The sequence below is a fragment of the Ischnura elegans genome, chromosome 4 (genome assembly GCF_921293095.1).
Source record: "Ischnura elegans chromosome 4, ioIscEleg1.1, whole genome shotgun sequence".
NCBI classification, from domain to species: Eukaryota; Metazoa; Arthropoda; class Insecta; order Odonata; family Coenagrionidae; genus Ischnura; species Ischnura elegans.
Window position 1 is genome coordinate 14,845,213 of NC_060249.1, and position 21,861 is coordinate 14,867,073.

A 21,861-nucleotide genomic window follows, 5' to 3' on the forward strand; every position below is an offset into this window, starting at 1 on the left:
TACTTGCCATCGACACGTCTTTCGATATTAGTTCACCCGCGATTACAAACAAGGAATTCTGGTGTACTTTTTCAAAACATAATGTTCCTTGCTATAAATTACACTTTTCATGTCGAAAGTATTATTCAAAGCATTTCATCTGCTTAATTCAGTAAAAATATCAATGTGGCACAAGTAAACAAACAAAACTTAATTCCATCTTGCATAAAGTGGATTGTTTTCTGTGAAATATTTTAAATTTAAGTCGTCACTAGGTTCAAATACCGTCAATTATTGCTTTTACAAACTTACCTCAATTATTTTCATTTCTAGGTATCTTACTTGAATGCTAATTTCATTTTTTCATGCCAAAAATATAAGCGATGCTGATATTGAATGTGAGGATATATGTGATTCATGCGTGCTAAATGCATTCCTATGGTTTCCTTGCCAGCCATGGGACAAATTGATCCATAGTCATTGATTAGAAGGTAATTCTCTTTCCTTTTAGTTACTACTGTCTCTATATTTTATTTATTTGTAGTCCACATGGAATTAAGTCATAATACTAGCAATGCTTTGATACCAATGAGAATTCAATGTAACTATTTGAGCTGAAATGACCATTAATAATCCATCTGGTCTCCAGTTGAGTTCAACTGTGTCGGTAAAGCTAGAAATATTCTGCCAAAAGATTAGGTCAATATTGTGGTGGGTCAGCTTATTCCTGTGCCTATGGCTTAAACACAAATCCTCATGCTGATATACATTTTTTAGAATAATACTCAAAACCTGCTATGGTGGAATATGGAGAGCACTTGCAAGTACAGCACCCCATGTGACACATGTGTAACCTACTGATGTTCATTTTTTGCCCAGTTTTGCTTGACATTCCTAACTCTGCATTTATTAGTTTTCATTCAATTTCAACATAAGATCTGCTAGCCAAGTAAAAATCAATTGACAATGCTAATGATATAGGACCTGACTGTATATATTCCCATTAATGGTCAGGGATATATGTTATCCTTTGCTTTACCCATTACACTTACATATATCCTTTTAATAAGTGATTATTTAGTGTTTCTTATCCAGAGTCTTTCAGAAGAGGCTACATTATTTACATGCATAAGAGTGAAAGCAAAAAAGAAATCACCAAACTGTTGTTCATGAAGAATCTGAGTACTTCATGGTGAATGACTTGAATAAATTCTGATATACTCCACGGACTCTGAAAATTTTAAGATGACAGGGTAAGTTTTAAAGGAGTAATCATCACCTAAACAGACAAAATATCAATGGTCAAGATTGAGGTATGCCATGTAGGTATTCTCAATGAGAGACAAATCATCATTAGACTGGCAATCTCCACAGCAATCAAGGTGTAATTTTCTATGAAAATTTTTATCTCACACACAAGGATCCAAAAAGAGCACAGTTGCCTAATGGCTAGAGGATGAGGCTGCTGACGTAGAAGGCCTGGGTTCAAACCCTGGTTGAAGCCTTTGGACATTTCCAGCAAATGAGCTCTATGTAAGAGGTGGCCCAAGGAAAGGAGGCAGAGAAATGAAATATGTATTTACGGTAATGACACTCCCAAGCTCAAGATTTACTCTACCCTAACCTTTAAATGAACTCTCAAATTGAATCACCCAGTGACGATTCAAACTTTGGGTCCTTTTCTCTCAAGCCTCAAAAAATGACTTTCCATTAAAATTCAATAGAGCTAACATGTCTTTGTAGATGTGACTTTGCTTACGTTTTACTTTTGCCTTCTGCTTAAAGAAGAAGAATCAGAGGTTAACCTCTGATGGTATTTATGATAACCTGAAGGTATTTATCGATTTAAGAATGCATATGACTGCATCAATGGAAACCAAATGAGGAAATATCTACAGAAGATGGGAATCCCAGACAAACTATTAACGTAGAAAAATATACAGTGATAAATCTAGATGAGAATTAGAATCAAAAGGATTTAGTGAGTGAACTGGGACCAGACAAGGAGATGGCCTTTCTCCTCAGCTATTTAATCTGGCTGTAGAAAGATTCCTAAAAATGTAAAATTATAAGATCGAGGAATATAAGAAGGAGCAAAAGTTTATGCCATAACCTTAGGAGATGATTATTACTGGATGATGATAGTGGCTCGGGGAGTCTTGCCAGTTCTTTAATAGGAGGGTGAGCGAAGAGAGTGGCATTGGAGGTAAACAAGCAGGAGATAAAATGCCTACTGTACCGCCAGCGACGGTGATCAACGGATTCAGCTGAAGAAAGGAAGGGAACCAAGGGCAATGACAGTCAGACAAATGGTGGATAGCGTTTACTGTCTTCACTCGATTACATCCTCGCACCAACAGTACCTCGGTGTCTCTGCGTGCCCCTAATGACATCGTCCGAAACCCTCATTGGTTCCCGATGTCATCAGTGCATTGCACGTCCAAGTACAAAGTACGCCACTGACTCTATAGGTAAGAAGGAGGCGCAAGAGGAAAGGGGGAATGTAGGTGGAAGAAGGAATGCCTAGATGCAGGCAGAGGCACGTCTCGAGGACAGGAAGGAAAAAGTACAGGCAAAAAGAGATGGACTCAAGTCATAGGCTGGTCAGCAATATCACACTACGTTAGAGTAGACTGGCCCAGAACAGAGTTAGCCACTCTGCAAGGGTGGAAAATTTTGCATTTGAAAGAGTAAAGGAATTTAAGTATTTAAGAGTAAATATGGACTAGACCAACCAAGAGGAGAAAAAAGCCAGAATATCAAATGCTAATATGTAGATGCTTCTCGGCTTTACGAGGGCTTCTAAGAAGTAAAATATGTATGTATTGTCTACAACATTTTAAACACAGTTACATATATAAGACCATGATGCAACCAGTGGAATTTTACGTGTCAGAACTATGGACAATGTCTAAAGTGACAAAAAAACTGATCGTTTTAGAAATTAAAATCTTTTTGATGCACCCATGGCGCCATACATGAGGATGGAACGTGGAGAATCCAAGCCAACAATGAGCTAAGGCAAGGCAGCTGTACAAGAACCCAGATATAATCCGACAAACCAAATTCATGAGAATTAGGTGGGAAGGTGAAGTGTGGAGAAGAGGAGAAAATGATACAGTCAGAGCAGACCCAGAAGCCATACCAACAAGAAAGCAACCTTTGACATGACCCACTCGCTTTGCAAATCTTTAAATTCTAGCATTGGCATCACTATATATCCTGAACTTAATAGTATTTATAAAAATCAAAAATAAACTTTAATATATTCTACACAGTACCCATGCATTAAAAACTCTACCGGTTTGGACCTTTTCAGGTAATTATCAAGAGGTATCAGAAATGCTGCTGCTTTTTCTGGATGAAGTTCTGTTACCTCTTGATAATTACCTGAAAAGGTCCAAACCGGTAGTTTTTAATACATAGGTACTGTGTGGAATATTATAAAGTTTATTTGTAATTCTATGATGTCACCATTCCACAAAGTGAACTTGTGAACCTATGATTTGTTATTTATTCGAACACATATACACCCCTTTGATCAAAATGAGGAATACCATAACTATGAAACCCAATACAGAGATAGACTATGCGTTGAAACCACAGAAACCATTGGAAGAAGCTTAGTAGAATCCAGGCCAAGGAATCAGTAATGGCGCGACGGGGTAGGCTGTTTCAAATCGGAAGAAGTTCGCAAGTCGGGTTTCAAGAGGGCGCATGGGGTCTTGGCAGATGGACACGTAGTACTCCTCTTTGTATGGTAGGTGTCGACACTGACGACGGAGGCGCGAGGTTCACAGGCGCATGAGGGGAAGTTCACATGCGCATGAGGGGAAGGGATATCAGGTATCAGTCCCGTCGACTCTGAGAAACGCGAACGTTCTCACGTGGTCACTTGTGGTCACATGTTCTGGTTTCCTGCACGCCTTTGCCTGCTGAAACACCTGAAACATCTTGGAAAATGCCGAAGACAACTTGTGCAGTGGCCGGCTGCAGCAGCCGAAAAGTTGACGGCATACATAGGTTTCCTATGACGGTGGAAAGGTAAATAATTATTGATTAAATCTTATTATTTATTATAGTGAAATTGGTCGTGTTGCAAATATCGGCGAAGGTGGTTTGTATTAACGCAGTTCTGGTAATGCCACTGTTATTTAATTATATTTCTCTTAATAATGAATGCTCTCTATGACTGAATTGTGGAATACTGAAATAACACATACATATTTTAAAAATATATTTCCCTTCGTAATGATTGCTTTTCGAGGGTTTGGTGACTATCTGCGTCGCATGATTTGCGTGCTTGCATTCGAGCAATTGCAAGCCAGATTGATAATATTACAGCTCTAAGGGGGGAGGGGTATATTAAATGCTTAATTGCGGATTAGTTAATGAGAGTCCTATCCTCGCCGTCTCCGGTTGGGGTCGTGCGACTCCGAATTCCGGACACCCGAAGCACGATTGTTTTCTTACTTATTCACTAAAGGGTATGCTTTATTTGGTTGACAATATTTTCTCATTATATTTTCATTTCGCCGCGACATAATGTTAATTTTCGATGGTGTCATGACATGTCCCACAAGCGCTAACTTCTTTCTTATCATCGACATCAAGATGTGCTTGGGGGTATTGTGTTTACATGGACGATTCGGATTCCCGCTGTGTATAGCGAAGGGAAAATCTTGTGTGAAAAGGTACTTTCGGGTATCCCCTCTGGCGTTCATTGTGTTGGTAATTTGAAGTTTAGGTTATAAAGTTTTTTGACCAGTTATTAGTAGTGCTAGGGTGGCATCGTTATTACATTACAATGCTTTCAAATGTCATCGCTAATACTTTTTCCGAGGCTATTATCATTTTGACAGAGTAAAACATCACTAACTTCATGATGGTGAGAAAGTACTGAATTTGTTCTTGATTTCCTGGTTTCTTCGCCTCAATTGAATACACTTTGATCTGCTCATTTTATGCTGGTGTAACTATTCCTATGCTCAATCAGTCGCAGGTCTGATATCTTTAGTCATTGAAACTCTTAATTCTCAAGGCAAAGGAATTTTCACAATTTTTACTCAATACTATACTCTCACTAAGTGAATGATAATAAATTTTCATTCTCTCACTCCCAGTTGTAAATGCTATGTGCTTGTTTCAACTTTTCAGCTTTGAATGACGTTACTTTATTCAATGTCTTCTTTAGCTGTTTCTGATAAATGACTTCATTTTTTTCAGGGCAGAGATGTGGCGTAAGTTCTGCCAGAACCCAGCCCTGGCGAATATCCCCGCAAATGCACTACATGCTCGAGTGCAGATGTGTAAGTTGCATTTCTGTACCACCCAGTTCCAAACAAGCGAGCGCATCAAGTTGAATAGGAACGCTGTGCCTACTCTTTTTCCTCCATCTTCCCTTGACCCTGTTAGCACTCCTGATGCTCCTGTCCCCCCAACCAATGATCTCAGCACTCCTCCCCATCATATGACCCCTCCTCCTTTACCATGTTCTGTGGGTTCATCATCAACCAATTTGGTTTTTTCTACTCCCGGCACCTCAGCTCCCCATCGTTTATCTCTAAATTTCACCCCTATTTCGACCTCTCCCATCACATCTAGGGAAGGGTGTTCTGCAATACTTCGAGATAGTTCACCTTCTTTAGAAATGATGGAAGATGAAGTGCCTACCCTTAATTGTAATCCCACCTCTTCATTTGTCACTGAATCTTCCCGGTCAGCAGATGTTTCAAAATCTAGTGAGATTCTTGCTACACCTTTGTCATCATCTGCTGCTCGGAAAGGTGGAAAGCGCTCCATTCTCTTCGACCTTGGCATGACGAGGGTCAATCAGTTGACTCCTCGCAAGAAAATCATGTACAAGAGGTTGGTGAATCAGCGCCGACAAATAAATCGGTGGAGAAAGCTTGTGACTAAAAAGTCTAATTTCTCTGATCTTAACCCTGACAGCAGATTCATGAAGGCCATCGAAAAAAATTTATCCCCCTCTGCTGTCACTTTTTTAAGCACTCTTTTGAGGGAAGGGCAGAAAAAGCCAAAAGGTAGGAGGTGGACCCATGAACTAAAGGTAAAAGCCCTATCCATTTTTAAGAAGAGCCCTCGTGCATATACTTTCCTTCGTAATTTCCTTCCAATTCCTTGCCGCAAAACCCTCACCAAGCTTCTTTCTTCTTTCCCATTCACCACGGGGATCAACCCTACCATTTTCAACCTCCTCACCACCTCCGCACAGAGAATGGAGGAAAGGGATAGGCACTGCTGCTTGCTGTTTGATGAGATGTCACTCAAAAAGGAGCTGGTGTGGGACAGGGTTCATGACCATATTGCTGGATATGAGGACCATGGAAGTAGCAGACGGCGGGAAGTCATTGCTGAAAAGGCTTTGGTTTTCATGGTCCGTGGCCTCTGGTCCAAGTGGAAGTGCCCTGTGGCATACTACTTCAGCAATGGGGCAGTTACTTCCACTTCCCTACAAATCCTGATACAGGAAGTCCTCCACCATCTTATGAGGACAGGGTTAAAAATAGTAGCCACTGTCTGTGACATGGCTACAACAAATGTCAGGGCCCTTCAGCTCTTGGGAGCTTCATTTGATGAACCATCCTTTGAGTTCGAAGGGAAGACAGTGGTTACAATTTTTGACCCTCCACATCTTTTGAAGTGTGTCCGGAACTTGTTCTGGGCACATGACTTCATGGTTCCTGTAACTATAGGGGGCAATGTGGTCATGATGAGGGCATCTTGGAGCCATGTGCGGGCGGTATATGATGACGATGGCCAAAATCCATGTGGAAGGTAGGATGCTATTCAAAATGGAATTACTATTGTTTATCATTTAAATTTGCAGCTGTTTTGCTTGGTGTCATTTCACATTAATTTCTTGTGATTTTCAGATTATTTAAGCTCACGGAAAACCATTTGAGCCCAGAGGGCTATTTGAAAATGAGGGTTTTCCTTGCGGCCCAAGTTTTCAGCCTCCATGTTAGCCGGGGAGTCGGGGCTTTAGTTGGTAGAGGTAGGTTCATTCATCAGCTCTCATATAATATTGGATCAAGATTATATTCGCGATCTCATTCTGTCCCTTTATCTGCAGCTGTTTTACCAACTGCTGCACTGGGGACAGCAGAGCTGCTGCTCCTGATGAACAACCTCTTCGATTCCATGAATGGAGATAAGGCGGGAGCGAAGAGGATTGGGAGCAGTAGCATGTACCGGGTGCCAATGACAGCCAGAAGCCACCATTTGGAAACATTCCGGCTCATGGAGGAGAAAATCAGGGCACTAAAAATGTTCAAGGGCCGTGGGGTTGCTGGAGACCACATCCCTCCCAAATGGCGGCCCAAGTATAAGGGGAAGAAAGTGCCTCCTCCCAATGCGATTTCAGGACCTCCCCCTTCTATAATGGGGTGGATAGCTACCCTTAGGGGAATTAGTATGTTATGGGAGCGGGTGGGAAGCAGGTACGGCCATATGAACACTCGAAGTTTGAATCAGGATCCCATTGAAAACTTATTCAACCTTGTGAGACAAAATTGTGGGTGCAATCGCACTCCAAATGCATATCAATTTGTCTCAGCCTTGAAGACTGCTGTCATCAATGGATTGGTTATCACAAATTCACGTGGTAACTGTGAAATTGATGACTGCAGCTCTTTGAGTGGGTTGAATGAGCTTTTCAGTGGAGATAATGAGGATAGCTCTTCCCTATTGCATGAAGAATATGCTCTAGGATTGATTCCTGTGGCCAATAGAACATCACCTAAAATGGTGAAGTTGTCTGCCAAAGAAATGCAATCAGTTGCAGTCGTTGCACAACACGTGGCAAGGACAGTTCTGAAGGACAACACATGTAACTTGTGCTCTTCATGCCTTCTCACAGACAATCCAGATCCATGTAATCTCTTTCTTGAGATGCAGAGGGGAGACCATGAACCTTCTCAGTGTCCCACTGAGGAGTTAGTGGTCGCCGTCGGGGAGGGGATTACATGGTTGCTGGAGGAATTGCCTGTGAGAGGCCATGAAGAGCGACTCTCTCACAAAATGGAAGAAGAGTTGTCCCAAAAAGTCAACTTTTCTTTCATTTTGTGTGAGATTCATTTTAAGGCCCTTCAGGCAAATATAGTTAAATGCATTGTGATAGTAGGTATAGAAAAATATATAAGGAAAGTAAATAGGGAATAATAGAATAGTTTGAGTAGTTATTTTATTTATTTTTAAGGGTTTCATTGCGTTATCAGTGCATGTCTGTTTAATGTTTATAGGAATGTATTTTGTGACTTTCATATTAGCATGTAGTGTTTCACTTTGAGGTGTAAAATGATTTTTTTAATGGAAAATGTCATTAATATCCAAACTTGATTACATACTTGTATAATTACAGTTTTATTAGATCCATAGTGTCTCTCTTCTAGAGTTTTTTTTGCTATATTTTGTTTTTGCTACGGGGAGGTCCTGAAGTGATTAGGGATTTATTTTTAATGTATTACCTGTGCTTGTATCACTGCCTGAATCATTTGATGCCATTCCTTTACTAATGGGACAACTACTCTGTTTTCTTGCCCTGTGGGATGTGGTCATAAAGGGGCATAGGATTTTTTTTGCTATAATGCTTGCCCTGTGCTTGTATCACTGCCTGAATCATTAGGTGCAATCCCTTTGCTATTGTCACAACTTACTTTGAGTTCTTTCCCTGTGGGATGTGGTCTTAAAGGGAAATTGTACATTTTACTATAATGCTTGCCCTGTGCTTGTATCACTGCCTGAATCATTTGATGCCATTCCCTTACTAATTGGACAACTACTTTGTTTTCTTGCCCTGTGGGATGTGGTCTTAAAGGGGCATAGGATTTTTTTTGCTATAATGCTTGCCCTGTTCTTGTATCACTGCCTGAATCATTTGATGCCATTCCCTTACTAATTGGACAACTACTCTGTTTTCTTGCCCTGTGAGATGTGGTCTTAAAGGGGCATAGGATTTTTTTGCTATAATGCTTGCCCTGTGCTTGTATCACTGCCTGAATCATTAGATGCAATCCCTTTGCTATTGTCACAACTTACTTTGTGTTCTTGCCCTGTGGGATGTGGTCTTAAAGGTAAATTGTACATTTTACTATAATGCTTGCCCTGTGCTTGTATCACTGCCTGAATCATTTGATGCCATTCCCTTACTAATTGGACAACTACTCTGTTTTCTTGCCCTGTGGGATGTGGTCTTAAAGGGGCATAGGATTTTTTTTGCTATAATGCTTGCCCTGTTCTTGTATCACTGCCTGAATCATTTGATGCCATTCCCTTACTAATTGGACAACTACTCTGTTTTCTTGCCCTGTGAGATGTGGTCTTAAAGGGACATAGGATTTTTTTTGCTTTAATGCTTGCCCTGTGCTTGTATCACTGCCTGAATCATTAGATGCAATCCCTTTGCTATTGTCACAACTTACTTTGTGTTCTTTCCCTGTGGGATGTGGTCTTAAAGGGAAATTGTACATTTTACTATAATGCTTGCCCTGTGCTTGTATCACTGCCTGAATCATTTGATGCCATTCCCTTACTAATTGGACAACTACTCTGTTTTCTTGCCCTGTGGGATGTGGTCTTAAAGGGGCATAGGATTTTTTTTACTATAATGCTTGCCCCGTGCTTGTATCAATGCCTGAATCATTAGATGCCATCCCTTTGCTATTGTCACAACTTACTTTGTGTTCTTGCCCTGTGGGATGCAGTCTTAAAGGTACATTATACTTATTGCTATTATGATTGCCCTGTGCTTGTATAACCGCATGAATGATTTGATGCCATTTCTTTGCTATTGAAAAAACACTGAGTGTTCTTGCCCTGTGGGATGCAGTCTTAAAGGGACATTATACTTTATTCTATGATGCTTGCCCTGTGCTTGTGTCATCATGTGAATCATGAGATGCCATCCCTATGCTATTGGCTCCACTTACTCTGTGTTCTTGTCCTGTTGGATGTGGTCTTAAAGGGACATTATACTTTTTGCTTTGATGATTGCCCTATGCTTGTGTAACCACATGAATCATTATATAGATGCCATCCCTTTGCTATTGACAAAACCTAATGAGTGTTCTTGCTCTGTGGGATGTTGTCTTAAAGGGACAGCATACTTGATATGATGCTTGCCCTGTGCTTGTGTCACCAAGTGAATCATGAAATGCCACCCTTTTGCTATTGGCTCAACTTATCTTTGTTCTTGCTCTGTGGGATGTGGTCTTAAAGGGACATTTTACTTTTTGCTATAATGCTTGCCCTATGCTTGTATAACTGCATGAATCATTATATTGATGCCATCCCTTTGCTATTGGCAAAACTTAATGAGTGTTGTTGCTCTGTGGGATGTGGTCTTAAAGGGACATTTTACTATTTGCTAATATGCTTGCTCTGTGCTTGTATCACCACGTGAATCATTAGATGCCATCCCTTTGCTACTGTCGCAACTTATTCTGTGTTCTTGCCCTATGGGATGTGGTCTTAAAGGGATATGGATTTTGATTGCATTTTGGAATTTATTTTCATTTTTTACAGTATTATTTTTACTTGTATCTATGTTGTGTTTACCAACGATCAGTGCTAATAAATGTTATTTCCTCAATTGGCCGTTTTCTTTCAATATAACCTATCCTATGTCGATTTTAAATGTTTTTGGCTCAATTTTTTCTGTCGCTTCATTTTTTGGTGAAATTGAAATTATAGAAACCAATTGAAGCAATCTGCATGGCGACCGTGCGCGAATTCAAATTTGCCGCCGACGCCACCTACCGACCAAATTTCAAACTTTTTGAATATATGTCGATTCGCGCCACCTAGGAACCCGACTGACAACTTCTACCAGAGGGATATGACGTACGCTTTAAATTTGCCGCAGATTCCTTGGCCTGGTAGAATCTAAGAAGTGGTGACTCTTTCGGCATAAATCAGTGGTCATTAACTTATCCGCATGGGTTAAAACTGATGGTTTTTCATCGTGAATAGCCCAAGTAGTAGGTGATGGATTGGTAAATGGAAAAATGAGTCTTTGTTTTTCAAACTCTTCGGCAGTCAACAATGAAATAAAATTGGTGAATGAGTTCACTGTGGATGAACCTAATCTTTATGTAATCCAAGCAGGAGCTAACTGTAAAAGTATAACTAACAACAATTATGTATCATGTTGGCAGATCCAGTAACAGCCAATCATCAAAAATGCAAGAGAAAGAGTCGATCGACCGTGCAAGTTCTTCCGTGGAGTCAAATCATTCCGTCTCTCCTGAGTTGGTGCCAAAGACTCGTCTTGTGGCAATGGCTCCATTGGCAAGAGCCCAAATACTGAGATCTAGAACTTCAACCTCTGGCCCTGATAGCTCCAAAAGTGATGTAGAGAAAGGTACACATAGAATCATTTTCCATGGACACCAGTAGAAACTATGCATCAGTATGTTACATAACTATAAGCTATTTATTTGCTATACCACCCCCAAAATTTTATGGAGACCTGAACAGTGACGCCCGATGTTGTTTAAAGTAATTTAATGTGTTTAACAGAGCAGTAAAGGGAGTGTGGTAGTCTATTTATTGTAACAGTAACTTTTACAATCCACTATAGTCAAAGAAGAATCTTGCATAATCCGGATTTCAACGCAGGAGCGTCATCATCAGGTGCTACATTTCAAATATCACTATTGCTGTTATAATAAATTGAATTCTATTAAGTGAGCACTATTACCATTTCATTCCAGTGAGGTAGTCTTCATGCAGCCCCTTAAGCAAATTTCTGGCTATGAATCTGCTAATCAGTAAATATTTGTGCCAAGTCAGATAGACTGAGTTTGGAAAAATTACTGTAACCTAAAGCCCAGATGGTCAGTTAAATCTAGAGAAATGAAAAAATTCAAAGATGTAATTAATGGTAACAATGCAGAGTAAGGATACAAACAAATATACAGTAACCATGATAGGTAACCCAATGATCTCGGAAGAAATAAGTTAAGTAATAAAGGAAGAAACTTGGGACGCTCATGAATAAGTATCACACATGATGGTGTTAAAACGGCAGAATAGAAGACGGAGAGAATTGATGGCAAGGCAGATAATAACGAGAAACTAATCAATCATGTGGCCACTGTAGTAAAAAAGGCTACCACAAGATCAAAGAGAGAGGGAAGACAAAGCCTTATGTACTATGAAAAACAGAGAAAGGAATGAGAGATGGTTGTTTCAGAATGCAAAGTCAAAGGAAAAGAGTGGATATGCTCCAACTGATGAAACTGACGCTTTATGAATTGATGTAAGACCAATGAAGTATATCTGTGAATAAGAAGAGTACCATGAGATGTACAGAATGTCAGCAAAGGAGATTTTATGGGTCGTAAGGGAAAACAAGAGAATGGTTTACCACAATGTCCCACCTGGAAAAGACAGACACATATTCCAGGAAATGTTTTAGGAGTCATGCGCCACAGATGGAGGTGAGGAGAGTACTCAATTTGGGCAGTAGGTAACCAAACAAGAATGGAATACCCCACAGTCAAGATAAGTGAAGCCAAAGAATTGAGACAACCCATGGGAGATAAGAGCCTTATCCATTATCTCCGACAACATTTTGGATGTGATATCAGTACAGGAATGATATAAAATAGCATCAAAATGCTTCCTCAATGCCTAGCATCACTTGGAAAATGTGAGAGGAGATAGAAAATGGGAAGGTGATGAGCGACAACAAAATGAGAGACATCCATAGATGGGAAGCAAGAGTAGAATGGCCAAGGAAAGAAGAACATACCATGGCAAAGGATACTACCCAAGGCCGGAAAGAGGAGCGAAAAGGTTATTATAACCAGAAATCAGAGGCCCTGAAAGAAATGAAACAGAGTGCAGCATGTTCGACAACTCTATGGTGGTGCAGAATCAAAGATAAGTCAAACAACTACAGAGAGGAAGGCAGAAAACTGAAGGCAGTGTGACATACACAAACTGTAGGAGTGACATGCAACAAAGGAAAAAGAGAGATGGTAAACACAGAAGGTGAAATAAAGAGAAAGAAATTACAGCGCTTTTAAATCTTTTAATCACCAAGAGACTCCTTAGTGGAAGAAAAAGAGGACACCCTGGAGGAGAAAAAATGTCCGTCGATAGAAGTACTGATTGAAGGATTAAAGGTAAGTATTGATTGATAAAGAGGTTGGAATTGACCTGCATGAGTGAATAATTTCACTAAAGAAATAAGGAAAAGTTTAGGGATACCCATGAGATGAATATGGATACTAGGAGCAGCGGGAAAGAAGAGTGGACAAGGAACCAAAGAGATCTGTTCCAACTCCACAGTTGGGGACATAAGTTATAATGCTTCATGCACAATAGTACCAGGATTAATTAAACCCATGATTGGATAGAGGATACATCTATAGCATAAATTAAGGAGAATAGGAGGTGGAATGCAGATTCAAATAATTGAAAATGGTGATGTAGTACATATTTGCTTCTATTTTTGGCAGGAGACCAAGTGGATAAGGAAAGGTTGAATGGGTTGATTACGTGAGAGACAAATGATGATGCACGGAAAAAAATGTGTCATTGTAACATATTTGAAGGAGAGTAAAGATGTAGTTGAAATACTTAGATTATTGGGACGAGTTGTTCAAATAGTTAATTGTGTTTGCTATATATTCAAGGTAATTTGTATTAACCTGTTATGCTTTGTATTTGATATCACATGCATGCGTGATAAAGAAGGTATGGTCATTGAATACCACATACATATATATTACGTGAAGGGCATATTGGTGACTCAATCTATCAATTCAAAATGAATTTGTAACTGATATTATTAATATTTGAAAACCTTAACTGTTGTAAATTATTATACATTTCTGCAAGTAGACTATTGCCTGGTGGCAGCATTAGATATACATGAATAACAAATGTGTACATACCAAGTTTCTATCTATCTAATACAAAGTTTAGAAACAGAATAGACACCCATGGTAAAAATAATACAATAAATCTAATCTCATACTACTAAGAATTTAACATTGTCCCAATAAACCAATTTCAAACAATCCATTAAATACATTAATTCTAATATAATACAACTAAAAAATGAACATTGACCCAATTTCACACTCTCCCATTTAAACCACTATGTATTTAATCAATTAGTGATGAACACTTCTTCCTAAAAATTTTCGCATTTGCAGGGAAGATCTTGAAAATACCTTCAGGTAGGTCATTCCACTCCTTTATTCCTCTATGTAGGAAGGATTTTTTCAAAATATCTGTTTTCTGTTTTTTCAATTGAATTTATGATCCTTCCTTCCTATGTAGCAGGGTGAGTCCAGCTTCAGACCTATTTCTTTCCAACTCCACTCATTTGTAAAGGCTTTGTACACCCCACATAGCCTATTTATGGTTCTTCTCACTTTTAGAGGTTTCCATCCTAAGCTCCCTAGCATAGCTGATACACTTTCCCACCTTCCATGTTTCCCTAGAGTGTACCTGGCTGCCTTTCGCTGATCTTGTTCAAGCTTGAAAGATTCATTTTTACAGTAGGGATCACACACCAAAGTTGCATATTCAAGTACAGGTCGAACCATGGTCAAGTAGGCCATTTCTTTGGTTTCTTTTTTGCTCTCTTTTATATTTCGCAAGACCCAAAGCAGAGTTTTAAGTGATTTCCCTACCACCTCATCAATATGCACTCCCCAATCAAGATTAGATGTGAAATTAACCCCCAAGTATTTTAAGTCACCAACTTTGGAAATATTTTCCCCAGGTAAGCTTTATGACAGATTCTCCGTGTTTCTCCTTCTCGTTAATGTAATTTGCTTGCATTTTCCCGTATTCACATCCATTTTGTTGGAGATTATCCATGAAGATATTTTATTCAGGTCATTTTGAAGGATATGTGGGTCTTCACTGCTTGTGATCCTTCGGTAGATTATGCAATCATCCGCAAAATGTCATATTTTGGAGTCAACTCCCACATGGATGTCAGTAATATATATTAAAAACAATAGCGGACCTGATACGATTCCTTGCAGGACCCCTGATGGTACTGCTATCTCCATAGAATATCCTTCACCTACTCTTACCCTCTGAGATCTACCTTTCAAAAATTTCTTAACCCATACTTTAATCCTATCATCTATCTGTAGCCCACTTATTTTCTCTATCAATTGAATGTGTGGCACTGTATCAAAAGCTTTTTTGAAATAAATGATCACCGCATCAATTTCACTGCCTTGATCCAGGACTTCAGCAATGTCTTGCAATAACCCTAGTAACTGGGTCTCACAAGAAAAGCCTTTCCTGAACCCGTGCTGATATGTACATGAATAACCAATCATTTGAGGCCCAAAATCCGTGCAAGTACCTAGCGATAACTTTTTCAATTAATTTAAACACTACTGATGTTAGGCTTACTGGTCTATAATTATCTACTTTAGTTTTATCACCCCCCTTAAAAATGGGTATGACGGTTGCCATTTTCCATTCAGAAGGTTAGTCCCCATTATTTAGTGTGACGAAAACAAGTCATCTAATGTAAGGAACTATTGCTTCATCCCCTAGTTTCAATGCATCCATGGACACATTATCAGGACCCATTGATTTATTTCCCAGCTGTTTCCGTATTAGTTTTAATATTTCATTATCTGTTACGCTAATATAGTCGAATTTGTTTTGTCCACGGCTTGATAATAATTGAAGGGGTTAAGGGGTACTCCGGTAATAAACCTCACTTCAATAAAGTAAATTCGACCATGTTTATTGCGATGGTAAGCGATACGCTTGCTCAATATCTCTCACGCGCGATAGAACTTCTCCGTTGCCGTTTAGGAGTTAAAGCAAAATTACCATCCCTATCCTAATAGCTCTTGGCGTACCACTTATTTAGTTCATTTGCTTTGTCTTTATCACTTAAAATAACTTTTCCACCTTCACTCACGATCATAGATATGTCGTTTTTAATATCTTTTTTACTTCTATTATATTTGAAAAAATTATTAGTATTCTTCTGGCTTAGCATATTCAACAGTTAGTTCAAATTAGCCCAATAAGTTTTTTATACTGAATTAAAATGTCACTTTAGAGGTTACATTAAATATTTTGTGTGATTTATATAATGTTTTAATCATATTCGAGGCAACACATAGGATGAAGGTGTATTATAGTACCCACTTCAAATATATAAATATGCATTAGAAGATGCCAAAAATGATAGATTTATTAAATAAATGAATAAATTCCTTGCATTTCTATTACGTAGAGAATGGACCAACCAGTAATCCAGAGGAGTCTACCACTGACAGAGCACTGAATACCATGCTTGCAGCCATTATCAGTAGAGCCACAGAGGATCGAGCTGACAATAAGTCACGCCGAATACGGTCAGCCACTTTCACACTTTACATCTACCTACATCTTAGAATCAGTTGCTGTTGCATACATAGGTCAATGACAAAGGCAAAGGAATCCAAGTGGGAATTCTTGCTCTATGTATCCTTACAAATAATCATGAGACCTTAGTGAATACCTATCTCCTCATGCATTAAAGTAATGTGTGTGTGGTAGATACATATACACTATTATTTCATTATGTAAATTTTCTTCAATTACATCAAATTATATAAAGCCTCTTCAATCAGTTCACCATCAGCGATTCTTTTCCATTCATGAGTGCAGCGGAAAGGTTTTGGGATGAAAAAGATAAGAAAAGGTACTACTTTGCACTCACTAGACCACACCTTGAACACAGCATATGTGATGGGAGCATAAGGGATCCAGTACAGAAAGTCTTAAGCTGTTAGTGTAATAAATACATACAAAGGTAATCAGTGTGTTTCGTCAAAAATTCCTAAAAGCAGAGACCTTGATATAACTTTTACACGCATTAAACTGGGAGCCTCAAAGTACCCCTGGGGCTATGTATTAGGCTTATATTGATTGGGCTATTAATAAAATATTACTCAAGGCGACATGGAAAGCATCGCCTTAGAACCTCACTGTCTTTAAGTCTGATAGAAATGATTAAACAAGGAAGATGTTTTTCCATATGGTCAGGTTTAGGAATTATATAGTTATCCCCTGAATAGTAGATGACTTCAATACAGGCTGTGTGGCTCTCAGTAGCATCTTGAATATGCATCTCCTTTTCTTTCCAAATGGCTGGAGTACTTACACCCCCAAGACGTACCTAGAGAGCAGACTTGATATGTAGGTTGATGTAGATGAGTCTTGAATCAGCCAGTTTATTTCCCCTCACTGGGTCATTCACTAATTCTTATAAATGATCAATGAACTTCAGTTCCTCTGCATTTCAATTGATTTGGATGTTAGCGCACTGCTGCAGATGATCATTTCCCATGTGCCATCATGTCAACCAAACTTGTGAAACATTTCTATTGCTGCACTGTGAGAGATTTTGGGAGGGAAGTCATATTTTGATGGAAACATAACATGTTTTTATATATACCGAGTCAAACATTCATCATTTAGTATTCGAAATTCGAGGTATTCGAATATTCGAGCAATGATTTAATATTCGAATTCCATATTCAAATTCGAGAAATCTGCTATTCGACCCATCTCTAGTTAAAACATCACTATCATGGAGTGTTGACCTCCAGAAATAAAATCTTCACTTCAAAATGTAAACACACAAAAATATTACCATGTTTATGGATGCAATATTAATACATTTGTATATAAAACAACAAAACGTTGTAACATAACATAAACAAGCCACCATTTTGTTTGTATATAATTTAAAACTAACAATGGTAGTGAGGGACGGGGAGATTGTTGTGAACGGAAACGGGGAGTCGTGTATGGAGAGGAGGAGGAGGCAGACGTGTTAAAAAGAAAGATCGGGAGAAAGGCTAAAGTGTATTGAGAGAGCAGAGGAAGAGATACGGCAGAATTCAAGATCGGCAGGGAGAAGAAGAGAACGCAGAGAAAAGGAGGCGCCTACGAGAGGAGAAGAGAACGGGAGGAAAGGGATACGAAGAACTCAAGATCCACAATGGTGCAGTACATGGCGGTGGTTCAGTGAGTGGTAGTACAAAATATAAATGGGATTGTGATAATCATGGTGGCTTTTTGATGTTGTTTTTTTTTTGCTCCCAAGTATTAAAATATAGAGCTGGTTTTTTGAATTGTACTGAAATTATTTGTTTAGTTAGTAGTGGATATTCTTAAAACGTTACAACGTCCAATCACACACTGACCTACTGACAGACTCAGTAGCATAAATGATGATTGACTTAGCAACATCTTTGATATTTAAATAAAGGATTGAACCACTTTATTGTGGAAAAGTGCTACCATCTTTTATTTAAATATGTCGAACTTCCACCATATAACGCCTAAATCTGCTGAACTTATTTGGAACATCCTTGATGTTTCACATTTACAGAGGGCCTTAAAAAGAATCCCATGAGCAGGGGAAAAAATCCAAAATCCTGAAAAAGTGACCTTGTACCAAAAAACTTTCAATAAGTTTAATCGGGAAAACATCATTTTCTCTTCCAGGCTGTATTACTTTGCTCATTTAAATTAGAAACAGCAAGCTACTACATATCTTGCTTTTTCTTTCTCACTTCTCTCCATTCTGCTAATTACTTATTAGAACGAGATTTTTCCAAAATTGAATGCTCATTTTTGGAATATTTTCTAACAGCATTGCTAATGTGGAATACGTGTACTCAGTGAACACACAAATGAAATTAAGCATCTGCCAATGTACCTACACGAGGGCATCATTACGTATATGTATTTGTACAATACATATATTTTTACATAGGTTTTTGGATAGGATTTATGGGATTATAGACTAGATAAGGACAAAAAATTTCTTTCCGAGCCATTTCACTTATGACTCCCATTTAAAATAATTATAATAAGATGTAACTGCAGTAATATTCAAATCCATTAGTATTATGTAAAGGCTCTGTTTGTTATTATATTATGTAAAGCTCTGTTAGGCATTAAAATGCAATAAACGATTGTTATTGTATCATATCCAAATGAAAACAGAATTAAAACACACATGGCTCTTTTGCTGACTAATGTAATTTTTTTTTATATTCAAACAGACATGTAAGTAATATGCAAAATAACATCACATAAAAAAATCTCCGAATGATTTCAAGGTTCATTTGACATATTTCAATAACAGCTAATAAGTTCTTTGTTTGCAGTGTGCTGGACAGCAGGGGTCCAATTGGTTTTGTAGAAGTGGAAAAATTGAAAAAGATGAATGAGATGGTTATTGGATTGCAGCAAGAGAGAGCACGTAGCCAAGCCCTGAATAAGGAAAACATTTGGAGAGAGGTGATTGGTCCTGATGATCAACCGCTGACACAAGTGGTGGAAAGGAGTGTGGATCAACTGCTAAGTAAAGCCCTCTCATGGAAAAAGAGAGGCAGCAAGTCAGTGGTAAAGCCAGCTGTTTCAAAAGAAGATGATGGCCAGAGGGAAATGACGGACAGAGGAGGAGGCAAAGGCAAAAGTTATGGAAAATTCCAAAGCATGATAAACATTGATGACATGGTTACAGTGGGTATTGAAAGATTAAAAATAGAGAATGAAGCAATTAAAAAAATAGAGAATGAGAAAATTAATGAAATAAAGAATAATGAGGTCACCGAACAAGCCAGTCTCAGTGACCCTAAGAGCGGCACATCATATCTGAAGCAAAAAGAAGATGAAATGGTAAATGATATTAGGGATGAAATAGACTTGTGCAAGGAAAGGGTTGATCCCTCGGTTCTGAGGGAGAGGATTAGGATAGGACTGAAGGCAGCGCGGGAAGCTTGAGACTTCAGGCAAAATGAAGGAAGGAAAAATCCTTCACTTGTTTCCTCACTTCTCTCAGATTTGCAAAGCATTGCATGTTTTCCACCAACTATGAGGAGATGAATTTTAATGTTTGGAAAGGAAATTGCTTAGCTTTTCTACAAAACACACACTTTATTGCCGACTAGTTTCGGTTACACTGTACCATTATCAAGACTAGTGATACACATCAGAATTTGCCGGTATATATACTCTGTGGTCGGGTGATTGGAGGGGAAGGGGAGGGGGGAGAGGTAAGTGACGGGGAAGGTGAAGGAGGGAAGAGATTTTACTTCTGGCTTCACCTTCCCCGTCACTTACCTCTCCCCCCTCCCCTTCCCCTCCAATCACCCGACCACAGAGTATATATACCGGCAAATTCTGATGTGTATCACTAGTCTTGATAATGGTACAGTGTAACCGAAACTAGTCGGCAATAAAGTGTGTGTTTTGTAGAAAAGCTAAGCAATTTCCTTTCCAAACATTAAATATGGAATTCTACAAAGTGAAGGCCTCAACAATTGAATTCATCAGATGAATTTTAATTTACCTATGCTTCAACCAGAGCCATCAAAGAATTACGGTGGTGATAGATGATTGAGAATATGGACAAAAAGGCTTAGAGAGAACACTCTAACTGATTGCTAGACAAAATTATAATATTTTAACAAAAACAATCTGAAACTTGTTTCCTCACCACTCTTAGATTTGTAGTGAGTGGTGTCCAATGAAAGAGAATAAGGCTTAGGAGGAAAACTCATTTGAATACTATGCCAAGAGTAACATTAAAAAGGCTACAAAAAAAATGTATTGCATGAAAATATCAACTTCACAATTCATAGCGATAGGTATATAAAGGAACGTTACAACAAAAAATTGAACATATATAAGATATACCCTCAAGTTCAACAATTCATCATAAATCATGCAAGTGAAGACCTCATTAACATCGGGACTGACAATCGAGGTGAAGTGTAATTTTTGTATGTACTTGTAATTTTTAACAGGGAATTTCTCCTCATAAAACATATTTTTAGGATTACCATTTTTGTCTCTACTTTTTAATTTACGACTCATAAAAGCAAAATATTGTGGGAATGATACTTGAAAGATCACTAAGGAATTTTATTTAATCACAAAATATCCTGATGAGCAAAGATTAAATGGAGTGATAACATGATACTTCAATATAACCCTAAACTTCAGAATAAATATGTACAAATATATGATACAAATATGCAGATGTCCACACAACTTGACATGTCGATATTTGGTAAATAAAATGTGAATTTTGGTTTAACTCACATATGTGGAAATTTAATTAAAAATACATTTGAATGGTGAATTAAACACAATGTAGAAATATACAGAATTAAAATACACAAAGCTGTCCAAGTAGACAATTAAAACATAAGAGATATCTAGTAATGCAAAACAACTTCCACAAAATATGTATTTGAATCATAAATAGTACAATAATTGGTTAAAAATATTTCTAAAAACAAGTTTCAAGGCTTAAATTAATTCTTCCTCACTCTCACCCTTTTTTTGTTCAGTGCCTACATTTGTGAAGGAGGTGTATGCCAAACGGCACTGGAAGTTCTGTAGTTAAGTCCTCGTCTCAGAGTGTTCTTTGATACCTGAGTGCCAAAAAGCTCTTGAATATTAAGTGCTCTTGGTTTTGCTTGCCAGAAGTCATGTAAAAGCGAAGTAGGTATGAAGCTGTGAACTAATAGTGGTTGCCTAGTTTCTGCAATAAAAAAACATTATGATAGTAAAGATTCCAAAACGGATTTGAATTATGGGATATGGGATGGGATTTGAATTATGGGAAGTACAGTTTAATTGCAAGCACCAAAGTCAACCACAAAGAAAAATTTCCTCTTCATATTTGAAGTTGAAAGAGTTGAACTTATAACTTTTTCCAAAATTATGCTGGGCACTACACAAAGAGAAAAGGTAATTATCAAATGGCCATCACTTGGAATGTATGTAAAACCTTAGACATTCTAGATGAACTAGAAACAAGGTAACCTGAATTCATTAATAACT

At 38.3% G+C, this 21,861-nt stretch overlaps 3 protein-coding genes across 6 annotated transcripts in view; 2 read left to right on the plus strand and 1 right to left on the minus strand.

The window, feature by feature from the left end:
* The first annotated feature begins 42 nt into the window (after nucleotides 1-42).
* On the plus strand, nucleotides 43-19,899 carry LOC124157081. Of its 4 annotated transcripts, none has more exons than XM_046531556.1 (7): nucleotides 43-174; nucleotides 313-470; nucleotides 1,061-1,232; nucleotides 1,400-1,563; nucleotides 11,157-11,362; nucleotides 16,241-16,361; nucleotides 19,173-19,899. In XM_046531556.1, the coding sequence occupies exons 4-7, from the start codon at nucleotides 1,553-1,555 to the stop codon at nucleotides 19,789-19,791; spliced, it is 957 nt and encodes a 318-aa protein (XP_046387512.1). In that variant the 5' UTR covers nucleotides 43-174; nucleotides 313-470; nucleotides 1,061-1,232; nucleotides 1,400-1,552; the 3' UTR covers nucleotides 19,792-19,899. The 4 variants fall into 4 exon arrangements, with proteins under 4 accessions (XP_046387512.1, XP_046387511.1, XP_046387513.1 ...); XM_046531555.1 differs by having other exon boundaries at nucleotides 1,075-1,232; XM_046531557.1 differs by lacking the exon at nucleotides 1,400-1,563 and having other exon boundaries at nucleotides 1,075-1,232.
* LOC124157078 lies at nucleotides 3,624-10,591 on the plus strand. Its single transcript, XM_046531553.1, has 4 exons — nucleotides 3,624-4,023; nucleotides 5,206-6,777; nucleotides 6,876-6,997; nucleotides 7,076-10,591. The coding sequence occupies exons 1-4, from the start codon at nucleotides 3,941-3,943 to the stop codon at nucleotides 8,161-8,163; spliced, it is 2,865 nt and encodes a 954-aa protein (XP_046387509.1). The 5' UTR covers nucleotides 3,624-3,940; the 3' UTR covers nucleotides 8,164-10,591.
* A 700-nt stretch (nucleotides 19,900-20,599) lies between the features above and the next one.
* The window catches only part of LOC124157079 (caldesmon-like), a 38,229-nt gene continuing 36,967 nt past the window's right edge, over nucleotides 20,600-21,861 (minus strand). Inside the window, exon 8 of the mRNA XM_046531554.1 lies at nucleotides 20,600-21,559. Coding sequence (XP_046387510.1) covers nucleotides 21,369-21,559 — 191 coding nt within the window. The 3' untranslated portion in view covers nucleotides 20,600-21,368. The remainder of the gene's footprint in view (nucleotides 21,560-21,861) is intronic.